Source organism: Magallana gigas, chromosome 7 (assembly GCF_963853765.1).
Source record: "Magallana gigas chromosome 7, xbMagGiga1.1, whole genome shotgun sequence".
Lineage (NCBI taxonomy): Eukaryota > Metazoa > Mollusca > Bivalvia > Ostreida > Ostreidae > Magallana > Magallana gigas.
Genome location: NC_088859.1, coordinates 5,724,747 through 5,738,322, shown reverse-complemented (window position 1 = coordinate 5,738,322; position 13,576 = coordinate 5,724,747). Strand labels below are relative to the sequence as shown.

At 31.6% G+C, this 13,576-nt stretch overlaps 1 protein-coding gene across 1 annotated transcript in view; it reads right to left on the bottom strand.

Moving 5' to 3' along the window:
- Positions 1 to 435: 435 nt before the first annotated feature.
- Positions 436 to 13,576, bottom strand: part of LOC105322597 (uncharacterized) — a 53,045-nt gene continuing 39,904 nt past the window's right edge. The window contains exons 9-14 of the mRNA XM_066067804.1: positions 10,069 to 10,314; positions 7,560 to 7,712; positions 3,948 to 4,337; positions 3,522 to 3,625; positions 1,336 to 2,514; positions 436 to 468 (exon numbers count right to left, since the gene is read on the bottom strand). Of these exons, the coding sequence (XP_065923876.1) occupies positions 436 to 468; positions 1,336 to 2,514; positions 3,522 to 3,625; positions 3,948 to 4,337; positions 7,560 to 7,712; positions 10,069 to 10,314 (2,105 nt within the window). The remainder of the gene's footprint in view (positions 469 to 1,335; positions 2,515 to 3,521; positions 3,626 to 3,947; positions 4,338 to 7,559; positions 7,713 to 10,068; positions 10,315 to 13,576) is intronic.

The following is a 13,576-nucleotide window of genomic DNA, read 5'->3' as shown; positions in this document are numbered from 1 at the left end:
ATTTCCTGATGCCAGTTTTCAAATAACATTTGATAAAGTATATGGGGCAGTGTGTTAAGAAATGGTTTGGTTTCTCTAGATTGGGGAATGCATGTTATTACATGTGTTTTCATAGGCCCCGTGCCACGCTCCCATCCCGAGCAACTCCCATTAAACATGATAGGTAAATGTTTACCCGTACATAAAATCAACAGTTAATTGGGAATGAATTAAATTCCCGTCGAGTGCCATTTCATGTTCTGGCCGCCCTCCCTTTAGTTATAAAAGTTGGCCACAATTTCGCATTTTCGTTCCATATCTGATACACTAGGACTACTATTTGTAATGAAATAGACATGAGCTCCTCTACCCACAAAATAAATGCACTTAATATTCTAGCAAATTATAACTCTCAAATAACTTTTCAAACCCCAAAATTTCCCTTTTTTCAAAACTTTAACCGGGTCTTTCCTGCGAAACTGTCTCCCGCTACAACCAAATTAACAAGACACAAATTTAACTCGTTTATGAACCCCCCCCCCCCTGAAATATGCCTTTGCTTCGAACAATTACTTTTTTTGGACTTTCAGTTTTTCATGTAAACAAGGTGTATCTAGGTCTTACGGGTTTGGATATGAAATAAATTTATTTGACATCAAATGATTTGTTATAGTTACCAAAGAAAAATCTGCGTTGCTTAAAGTGGGCATCTTTATGCGTGAATCTGAAGTGAGGAGTCAGATGAGATGAGATGAGGCTCGGACGGGGGGAGGGGGCATGAACATTTTCATGATCAGCGCATGATCTCGATAACTGATTTAGACTTTTCCTACTTATATATCCATGATAATGACCTTCCTTTCATTCTCTGTATCCCCCTTTCTCTCTCTTTCTCTCTCTCTCTCTCTATCTAACTCTCTCTCTATTTATTTGTTATACCAACGTACCTATCATGAATACACAGGTGTGATATGTTTTTTCGAAATTATAGCGAAAAGTTTTGACTTTTGACATGTAATCACCGATTTTCATTTTGACATCAATGTTTCGAATAGCTGTAAAGAAGTCATAACTCCTTCATCTATTTTCGTTCAAAAAAAGTAACATTTTTAACCGTTTCTTTCTTTTCGTTCAGTTTCTTGCTTTTATTATTTAGAAACGTTGTCAAAATACTCAGTGCCCAGACTCATATAAACGAAACCATGATTTCAATCAGTATATAATCATTTCATTTTATTGCTTTTTATAGCGTAATCTTAACTCATCCATATAAGAGGAAGATATTGAGTTTTGTGTGTTTTGAAATAAATTTCAATTTTTAAGCATGGAAATCTAACAATTATATAAAACGCCTACCTCCCAAAAACCAAGGATAGATTCCACATCTACGACATGTCGTTTAACACATCGTGTGCAGTCAACAACATCTTTGGACATACTATCCCTTTGTAAGATATTGTCCTCTGGGAGATCATTATACGGGTTTATTTCACATCTGTATCCTTCTAAATATTGTTTCCCGTGTGAATGAGAAGTCTTTGTCAAAGTTTCCAGAATTTCAGAAATGTTCTTTCTCAGTAAAAAACATGAGTTATTGTCAATGGGCCGTGGTTTAACTACTACGGCTTGGATCTCAATTGAGAAGGGATACCTTCCACTATCTTTTTCACTTTTATCACGAATGCCAATAAGCACTTGATTATTCATGTTTTCCAATTTTAGAATGACAACAGTATGGTATATGCACAAAGTTTTTCCATATTCCCATAAAGTCATTTTCATGTTGTTAATACATGCACAGACAAGGCGATGAAAAATAACCAATGGCAAAAATTCAAACATAAAGCAGAGCGTAGATGAAACATTACAGTCTTCCCGAATAATTTCTGTGGTGTATTTTTCCGTGTTCATGCATGGTACGTACCAAAACGTTGGGTCTACCTTTGCTAACATATTTAGGCCTTCCATATGAATTAAAATGTACTCCTTGTATTGCTGGTAATCGTTGTTTCCCCACAAACAATCAAGTAACGTATTATACAGCAAACCACTGCTTGTTAACGAATTACGTTCTTTCTGTTGATCTGGAGGTATCGTTTGAAAATGTCTCTCATCAATTACGATGCATTTAAATGCATCAACAAACCATTGCACGTCAAGAATGATAATATTTTCTATTTCTTTCCGAAATAAAATCACTCCTGTATCATGAAAAAACTTGAGCGCAGTTTTCAATTCCCCTTCCGTATTGATTTGAAGGTCTTTGGACTTTTTAACAGTTTCAAGCAGGCATGAAAAAAGACAAATTTTTATGGACTCCCTCATTTTTTTAAGGAAAGATTCTAATTTAGTCCAAGCAACTGGGACATGTTCACCCCAATGCTTCTGATTCGTCATTGTAAATGCAATGTAATCTTTAAGATCTTTCATATTTTTTTCCGAATTTTTCTCTACAGCAAATTGTGTTTTGCAAATGTGTTTTGCTAAACCTTTTGGAAGACTACTGTAAATTTCACCAAAATAATTTTGAAGAACCTAAAACAAAAAAAAATATAATGTACGGTTACTAAATTAGAAGTAACGATATCAAATAGGACTATTTTATTCATCGGTAGGTTGCTTAATTTTGCTCAAAAGTTCAAAAAGATACCCCAAAACACACTTAAGATAGTGATTAAACATAACAGCAAGGGGATAAATTATTTCACTAGAAAGTTCACAATGTGACAAAAAACGAGGAAATGAAACCAAAGATTGTTTCTTCAAAACGAGTGGGGTTATAACGTGCAAGAAGGGTATGATTAGGGTGAACGACCTTAAGCACTGGCATATCATAAAAATGTTTATAACCCTTGGGTATAGATTAGTTTCGGGTGTATGAAAAATGCATAACACAACAAAAAATCATTTAAGGAATGATTTCAATATTTATTTGTTTTATACGATATAAAATGGTTTGGGGCAGTTTACGCTTTATAAACCGCGAAGCGGTTTATAAAAAAGCGTAAACTGTTCCAAACCATTTTATATCGTATAAAACTAATAAATATTGAATTCATTCCTTATAATTTATTTGCTATCAATTGTTGATAAAAACGGTCATTTGATCTATAAAATGACATCAAATTGAACAAAATTCAAACGTAACGTCAGGCGGATTGATACGTTTTTGACATTTGTCTTACTATGACGAAGGCAACATTCTTTATACAATATAAAATAAATTTTTCAGCCAATCAGAAAGCGTGTTACAACCAGAATTAAATTATTACGAAATGAAACAGAAGGTATAGAACCTTTTTAAATAAATTTGCCAATACCCGTGTATGACGGGAAAATACTTTTTACTAAAAAAAACTCGGTACATTTACTAATTTTATAATGAGGTATGTAAATACTGATTTATCATTAATTTAGGTAAACTTCATCGAGAAATAAATGAAAGGAACTCTGCGTATATAATCAGTTGATGTACGTTACATCATATATTTTATATGTTTGCATTGTATGTCATTTAGTAAAAATTCTACAAATTATCTAACCTCCCCGCCAGTTTCTTCGTCTTTAGAGTGGGAGGCAACCAATATTACTGGTGCTGAATCTGAACCATATGTATGAATGGATCCAAGCCAGTATTGTATATAATCTGTCAAAAAAGAATATTTTTTTTAAAATGTTAAACTATAAGGCTATCGATGTTGAAACGTTTTACTTTTTCTACCAATGTCACAATGAAAATTTATTTTAGGAAATTGTGTCAAAGGTTTTTAGTGCGGAAAATGAAATTTAAAAATACGAAATAGGAACATACATTTTGCCTTTGAACATCTTGAATTGTAATTTATTCTTGTAATCGAGTATAAATTCACAGTTAGCAATGTGCAAATGCAAAGTATCAATATAGTAGGTTTATTTTCCAGCATGTATGCAATGTAGAGAATTGTTTGTTTAATAGTTCACACATTTACTTGCGTATGTCCAATCGCTGTAAATTAGCCCCTCTTTGTCGCATGCTTCAATGGCCTTACTGTTTAAGTTTTTCGATGCATCTACTACAAGAATATAAAACGCCCGCGGACTGAAGAAAATATGATGACAAGCATAGTAAGCACTCTGTCCAGCAAAATCCAGAAGGCTTAGCATTTTTAAATTGTCTTCGTTTGCAGAATATCCACAATCACTAAAATCCCATTGCTGCAAGAATTCATTAATTTTTTTATGAAAATCAAATGAATTCCTTGTGTTGCCTATAAGTGTATTTGCATTAAAAGTTGTGTCGTCTTGAACAGAAGAGGAAACATCTTTTTCCTTCGAGGCGCTGCTTGTGTTTTCTCCAGTGTTTATTGTCTTTTCATATGCTGTTATAGTAATAAAAAACAAACTTTAATTATGTGTACGTATCCATGGGACTTAAAAACAAGTTTGTAGTCATGTTTAACCTTTAGCTTTTGGATCAATTTGATAAACAAAATAAAAGCACGAGTCTCAAACTCTTAGGCGCTTTTCTTCAAAATGTTTCCTAAGTTATATTACATTTTGATATTCCTAAACAAAAAAAACTTTTCATTCAAAGCTATGAATCACGAATATACAATTTTACATTTTGAAAATTTTTTTTTTATTTTCAGATACATTTCAACAAATTTTTGAAACTAATGCTGCATTATGAGGGTTGTTCGGAAATTATTGAGACAACTCGAATATTTTCTTTTCTAATTGACAAATTTTGGTGAAAATTGGCATAGACACTGAAGAAACACCAACAAATAATAAAACAAAGTAATATTAAAAGAATATTTAATATTTTGTTTACGACGGTAGATAAACAAGTCGGTGGTCGGGGTACCCGGCGTAGCCATGAACTCGGAGATTTAACAACTTAAACATCTACTCTATAAGTGTCCGTAGAATTACAGTTAATGATAAAAGAAATCAAATTAAATATGTTCATTTTGCTGTTCTTTGCGACTAACTTTTGATTAAGTTTCACTGATGTTCGAGTTGAAATACGGATATGGTACACATATATTTACCGAACAATAGAAATCTGACAACGACTTTACATTGAATTTTGACGTCAAGGCGGTGCATTGTAAACCGTCAAACTGGTGGAAATCTCAGGGGAGACCTTTTAAGGCCACGCAATTGCTTAAAAAAGCTATACAATGACAAGACAAGGTATAGAGCTTGAGTTCATCATATTTTTTTTCACTGATTGTTTAACTAGAATTAGGCCAAAGGGATTAATTATCAAGTACTTTTGACACACAAACTGTTGTCAACAGTTCTAAAATATATAAAAAATGACTGCAGAAGACATTCACAGTAATTAGACTTTCGGGTAAAAATAACTCGATTTTCCCCTTAAAAAATTAAGAATGAGAGAATATGTAAATGATGACATCTGAAATGAAAACAAAAGGTGGGAAATAAAGAATAATTCTTATTTCCGTTCGTTTGTAAGGTGTTTAAAACACAGGATCAATAAGAAGCGTTAAAATGACGTTGCAAAAACTTTGCGGTTGCGCCGGGTCACTGGACAAAGGCACGTTGGTCAGCTTACGAGGATTGATCTATTCATGCCATGGACAAGAAACTTGTCACATTGATAATCTCTATCCTGATTTACGTTTAGGTGACATTTCAAGAGTTTATCTTTTTTTACTAAAAGAATAAGAGAAAATGTCTCAATAATTTCTGAACAACCCTCGTATTAGATAAATGGATTGCCCTTTCCTCTATTATCTATACCGTTTTAATATTTTTCATTGAATATTTTAGTACAAAGTAAGATATAATCAAAATAAAACTATAAAAGTGATTAATGCTAGCATATGTAGAAAAGATATCGTTAAAACCAGTTATCTTAAAAATATTCCCTATAAATCACTTTAAATAGTGTATAAAAATGTTGCAGACAGAATTTATATCAATCAACATCGTCAAGCCAACACAGTTGGTATGTGATATACATATGTGTATATAAATAGTCCAAATAAACATTACTATATTAAATACCTTTTTTTCTACTACCTTTGAGACCAATAACTATTGCCTGAACAGTCAGTAAATAGATACTTTATTATACCAAAGAAAACTTTTTTTGACGGCGATGCAGATTTTTTTGTGGTAAATAAATTTGTTAGTAGCCTCGGTGGGGGGGGGGGGCGTATTTCAGTCATTTCATGCATATCTTTTACAATTGTATGCTATACTATGGTATGCGATTTTAATGATATGCTAAGAGATTTGTATGCTATGCTATGAGATTTGTATGCTATGCTATGAGAAATTGAAATGAAGGGCTTAATGATATGGTATGGTATGCAATGCTATGGTATGCTATAGCATATGTAAAAAAAAAAAAAAAAAAAAAAACGCATCCATACACAAAAGAGTTTCTTAATTCCGAAGTAAACTATTATGAAGCCAAATTTTACCACAAATCTGCAATGTGTACATTTAGTTTTTAAGATAAAAACATTTAAAACCTCGTTAATATAATATTGTATGTTATGCTATGGTATGCTATGGTATGATATGACGAATGAGATTCTATGAGATTGTATGCTATGGTATGAGATTCCAATGCTATGAGATTTCAATGCTAAGCTATGAGATTTCAATGCTATGCAATGCTATGGTGTATGTTGTAAAAATATGCTTGAACTGACTGTATAGAACTTCAAACGTCAATTTCACTCCTCATTTCCTTATTTTCATATCAATTTCTTACAAACTCCTAAAAAGGGGAGGGGGCACCTCCATGATAATTCAATTTTTATATGTTAAATTTAAAAAACTTGTTGCAGCGAGAGAAAGTGGGGGCGGGGTGGGTGGGGGGGGGTAGCCCCCTCCCCCATGCTACATGCCTGTTATCTACGTTGATATTTCCATTATAGAAGGCTGAAATTGGTTGAGTAATGAAGGAATCTAGGCATTTTGACCATGGCCGCCGACGGGTAGTAACTTATGCTAAATTGTGTCTTTGAAAATCCACCCATTGTTAAAAATAGGAGTATTGGTTTTTCAGAGATCATAAACTTTTTCACTTAGACATCGTAATTAAAAGTCCCAAATATGACCTGCTTCATATTCCATTTACTAGTATTAAAATTATAACATATAAAGCCTTATGGCCTTAAGTTTATAATTATTACTCTTCACAGTTCAAAAAAGACTAATCGAATAGATTGAGTAAGCTTTTTTTTTTAACTCTTACCGTTTATCATGATAGGAATGAACAATATCAATAAATCATCTGTCATGTTTAATAATTTTGGTAATTTTCTCATTTGTGAGAGGCAAAAAAGGCACTAAAATAGGCATTGAGACAAGTTGTGTTTAGTTTCGGAAAACGTGATGTCATGCATGATTAAAGCATTTTTTTTACTAACACTCAAATAATTGAACTGTATTTGATCCTAAAGATACGTTATCTGATTTGTAAAAGCAATTAGCACAATATTAATTATAGGAGTTTTCAAAAGAATAAATAATTGCAACAGTTTGTGCACTCTTCAACCAGCTTCGTTGAATAATCATTTTTAATTTAAACTTTAATTTCTTTAAAATCTTACTTTGTTCTGAGTTTTGGCGGTTGGTTTTGGGATTCTTTTCTTCATTCTCATTTTCACTTTGTTCTTTATTTTCAATATTGACTTCCCTTTTATGGTCACCTGCTGAAGGGGTAACACATAGACATCCTTTGTTCTTCTCATTTTCCTTACAACCTTGAAAAAATTGTAAACTCAATTACAAGAATTTACCCGTTTTGTGTATTTTTTTAAAAATCCAAATAATGGCAATGAATATGAATATGTTATTTACTTCAGAGCACAGAACTTAACATCAAAAAGTCGTTTAAAGTCTTTATTTATTCTTTTAAAGGTTAATCAAGGTAGCGCATGCTTGTTTATACTAGTAGTATAGAAATTCAGAAGGTAAAGGTAGAGTATATGTCACCGACCCACAGAAACAAAAAAGCTTTAAAATCTGAGCTGCGCTCCAACAGTCGTTTATATGTATTTAACGTATTGATAAAAATTGGAAACAAATGAATTAGAGCAATGATATTTAAAAAGCCGTGTACCCAATTATAATATTATATTTTGCCATTCAATAAAAAATAAAAGATACATACATTCCTATGTCTCTTGCAAAACAATGTATTGATATATATTTAATTCAAATCTATTGTTTGTTAAACCTTGAACTAACAAAAAGATAAACAAGATATGCACAACAGGCGAGGCTTGTGCCTACAAGCACGGCAATATTCTTATTTGGAATATTTACATAAACGTATATTCACAATATTTACATACAGGTAATATCTAAAAAGATTATTTTAGATTTTTATATTGATCAAAATTGAAAAAAAATGTCAATTAATGTTGTCTTTCTTTGTTTTTGTTTTTTGATTTGGTAAAGTAAGTTAAATTATAATTAAAGACAATAATATTCTGATCAAAAATGATTTTTAAAGGCTAGACATTAATATTAATGACCAAAAAATTGTCTTTAAAGGTGGATTAAAGGTTGCTTTAAAAAAGTCTTTATGCTCCTTTTAAGAACCAAGCAGCAATTTTTACTGTTTTTTCTTTACCCCCCTCCACTCGGCAGCCTTTAGGCAGCTTTGAGGCTTAAAGATAGTCCAAAGGTGGCTTGAAAAGATTATTTAGTCTACTTATAAGCATATGTAGAATGCATTTAAGGCAAGCTTAAAGCATTGTGCAATATAAAGCATAGATGAATGTAGTCAAAGATTACAGAGCTTATCGAGTCAATGCATCACAGTTATTATATGAAAATCAAAAGTTGATGATCTTTATGAAAATAGTGTATTGTGTGCCATGCCATAATATCACATTAAACAAATTTGTATCATATTTAGATTTCATGCTATATCATATGACATAATCTGTTTATACATTACTAAACGATACATTGTTATATAATGTTCGAATACAAAATTGCGTCATGTGATAAAATTATATGATACAAAGTAGTATTCTATATTGTACAAAAGAAATTGTGCATCATATGATATTGTATCATATGATATTATTCCTGGAATTTTTCAAAGTTCTAAAATTGCGTTCAGATACATGTAACAACCCCTTAAAACACACGTGAAACATATATATATATATATATATATATATATATATATATATATATATATATATATATATATATATATATATATATATATAAAACAAGCACAAACATTGCAATAACTCAATAACTCTCAAATTGACATATATCAGCCCATAGTGAATAATATAGATACTGTAAATTCCTAATTAAACGCGAGGAATTAATATCCGCATAAAATCGCGAAAAGCCCGTCTCGCGAATTTTAAAATCTCGCTTTTAATTTTCAGACATGTAAACTACATGAAACTATGATAAAATTTCGGCATTCGCGATTTTATGTTCTCGCAATTTGATGGAAAACCGTTGAATCGCGGAATTAAGTACTCGCGTAAAATAAGGAATCTACAGTATATATAAAGCACAGAGAAATTCACTTTTGTTGGAGCTTTACCGTCCGCCCCGACCGATGCTTTTTTGTCTTGCCTAGATGGCCGAATGGGGAGCGCGGTGGCCGTTCACTGCCAGGAGAATGAGTTCCAGAGGTCGTTAGTTCAAGCCTCGGTCGGGGCGCACGGTGGAGCTCCAACAAAAGTGAATTTCTCTGTGCTTTATATATATCTATATCATTCACTATTGGCAGGTACATGTATATGTCAATTTGAGAGTTATTGCAATGTTTGTGCTTGTTATATATGTGTGTATCTATGTAATGTTTATCGTTCCGATCCTCTCAAATTGTCGCTTAACTGTATTCTACCTGTATCTCAAGCGACTGTGTAGTGCGCGGCCAGCGCGCTAGGTTCCGTTCGTCATCGAAAGCAAGATTTTTGTCTTGACAAGATGGCCGAGTGGGGAGCGCGGTGGCCGCTAACTGCTAGGAGAATGGGCTCCAGAGGTCGTGAGTTCAAGCCTCGGTCGAGGCGGACGGTGGAGCTCCAACAAAAGTGAATTTCTCTGTGCTTTATATATATCTACATGTGTATTTACTTTTAATGGTGTTCTCCTCAGCATTCAGTTTAAATTCATGAACATGGATTTCGATTCCTTTCGTTGGTTTGGTGGCGGGATTTTTTTCTCCTTTCAGTTTTTTTACAAGAGTTGTCTTTCCTGCCCCAGCACAACCTATCACCATTCCTCTTCCACTATACACAGCTATGGATCCCTTTTTCATGCTTCTTACAAATTGTTGTCTGTTTTCTGTCCTCCAACTTACTATTTCAGGTGGGATTTTCACTAAGTTATGAAAACATAAATAATCAAATTTATACCGCATACTTCAATGAGGCATTATCTATATGTTGATTATCATAGGGAAATAACCATGAATCCAGCAAAAAAGCCTCCCATTGAGTTACTATGGAGTAGCCTCTTGGTAGCCTCCCAGTGTGTGGCTACCTAAGACGTCATCTAATAAGTTTGATTATTTAGCAAATTTATTGATAATATTAAATTCAATAATTTGATACTGACAATGGGCAAATATACAAGATTTTTTAAGAAAAAAAAATAGTTATTTTAATTACAATAATATGTTACATTAATATATTGCCACACAAACTCAGAATTTTTTTAATGAATTTAGAGCCTCAAACCACCATCTCCAAGTCTCTAATGGGAGATGTTAAAATATTGCTCTAAACCAATGAGTGTGTAAACTGTCTAATCTAGGTAAAATTGCTGACAAATTTCATGATATTCTTGAATTATTGAGAGTTACTGATGTTAAGACATAAATATCCTGAGGACAAATACTAATTAACACCTAATTCTCTGAATACCACGTTCTGCGAGCTTATGTCTTGTACTAATGGTACAATTATGTTATTTTATTATCAAATTATACAGTCTGATATGATAATTTGTCCCGAGATAATAGTCTGTCCTCCATAATTCTACTTTTTCCCCTTCTTCATTGTATATATTGTATATTTATGCTTGTTTACTACTTCTTTACTACCTACTTATTTATTTACAAAAATATATCTCTGAAGTTTGAACTGTATATACTGTTTGACCTCATATACCATTTCATTGTTTGAGTGAATAAACCAAATTGATTTGAAAATTGATTTAAAAAGAAATTATTTATAACATTCAAATTGATTATTATCATTTATTATATATTTATTAAAATCCAATCAAGAGTAATACTCTAATTCCCTATTATTGATCTAAAGGGGCATAATCACGACTTTGTTCAAAAATGAATTTTTCGTTTTTAATGTTTACAATGCTTTAGTAAAGCATTTCTATTAGTCGACCAAAATTTGAGTGTCAGTCATCGAGTTATATGCGAGATACGGAGATCATAATTCTTTGTGATGTAAACAAAGCTCAAGTCATGTTTTCGTTTACATTTTGTAGAGCATGTTCTATGTTAAGATCTAAAATGAATGTGACAAACATTAGGAACTGTTTACTTATGTATCAAAACGATAGGCTTAAAAAACTAATAGAAAGATAAGCTTAAAAAGGAAGTTTTAACGATATATTGTACCAATGTTTACAAAAAACAAGGCACGAGCCTTGTTTACATGACAAAGAATTGTGAACTCTGTATCATACTTATAACTCTACGATCAACTCTAAATTTTTTGTTGATCATTAGAAATTCATTGCTAATATATTATCAACAATAAAAAAGTGAAAATAAAATTTACCAAAAAATTGTGACCATGTCCCATTAATAATCCCAGAAATGTTATAATTTACAAATAAACTCCACACTGCTCTAATTTTACTGACTTTGAAGTAACCTCCTAAAGGTGAGACTAAATTATCAGGAAAACCATGTTAATGAATGACATGTTTAATTTATGAAAACCGAACGTCCGACGTTACTTTCACTCTTCACAGAAAGGAAACAAAAAACATTCATATTTTTAAACTTTTTTGTTTTTAAAAATTGCTCTGTTGTGTTTCGATGCATATCGCGTTTGTTTTTTTGTACCATCATTCTAAAAGAGCTTTGCAAAGAACTATTTTGTGAATGGATTATTATGCTGCCTTCACTGTCAAAAGTAAATAAATACCAATGATATGGTTGTTGCAACCACTATTGAAATAAAACCACTATTGAAATAAATTATTTCAATAGTGGTTGGGAATGCATTTCATTAGAAAAATCACTTTGCAACCACTGTTGAAATAAAACCACTATTGAAATATTTTTTTTCAATAGTGGTTGGGAATGTATTTCATTTGAAGGATCACTTTGCAACCATTATTAAAATACGACTACTAATGAAGTAATGATTTAAATAGAAGTTGGGGATTTATTTCATTATAAGAACTACTTTACAGACACCATTGAAGTCCAACTACTAGTAAATTTATTTTTTCAATCGCAGAAGGAAAGGAAATACTTTATAAATATAACTATATAATCAATATTGTAACACATTTGGAAAGAAAGAAGTTGAATATTATATTTGCAAACGATTTTGAAATAAAAGAAATCTAACGAATAATTTAAAATACACAATTATGTTACAATTTTCACTGCTGCGTAGAAAAAAATAACCAATTCTCGCAAATAATCATGATATACATTTGTTTTTATCTAACAAACAATTTCAAATACACAATTAAGGTACTAAAGACTTGCATATTTTACGGTAATAATAATCAAGATTGTGAAATAAATGTACTTATTTAAGTATTTTCACTGTTGTGCAGAAATAACCAATCCTCTCAGATTAACATATATAATTGTTTTCATTTTTTCTTTACCTATTTCTCTCTCTATAGATATATCATGTATTATGAAAATTGTAAATTATTTGTACTAAAGGACAACCCGATAACTTTTATTCAAAACCCCTGCATATTAAAAAGTAATTTATAGCTTACATGTCATTATAGATATATGTTATAAAGAATATCACTATTGAGATAAATAACTTCAATTATAGTGGTTGGGGATGTACTTCGTTATGACCAATATTGAATGAAATAAATTATTTCAATAGTGGTTGAATATGCGTTTCATTATAACCACTATTGAAATAAATTATTTCAATAGTGGTTATGTATGCATTTCATTACAACCACTATTGAAGTAAAGTATTTCAATTGTGGATAAGGATGCGGTCTATTTCAACAATTATTGAAATAAAATATTTCAATAGTGGTAGGGATGCATGACTGTCATTTTAATGCCTATTATTCCGACTGTGCATAACACTTTCGGTTCCAGATGACAGGTGGTATGGGAAACATGACCATATAGAGGTAAATCAAAGAACATCATAATAAAAAAGGAATTTATCATCTCATAAGACATACTTCTCATATTCAGAAACTCCCCTAGCAGATAGGAAAGTGTTAAAACAGACATATTAAGAGACATAAAACTGAAATGCATCATCAACCACTATTGAAATACCTTATTTCAATAGTGGTTGAAATGAAAGGTATCCCTAACCACTATTGAAATTACTTATTTCAATAGTGGTTGAAATGAAACGCATCCTTAACCACTATTGAAATAACA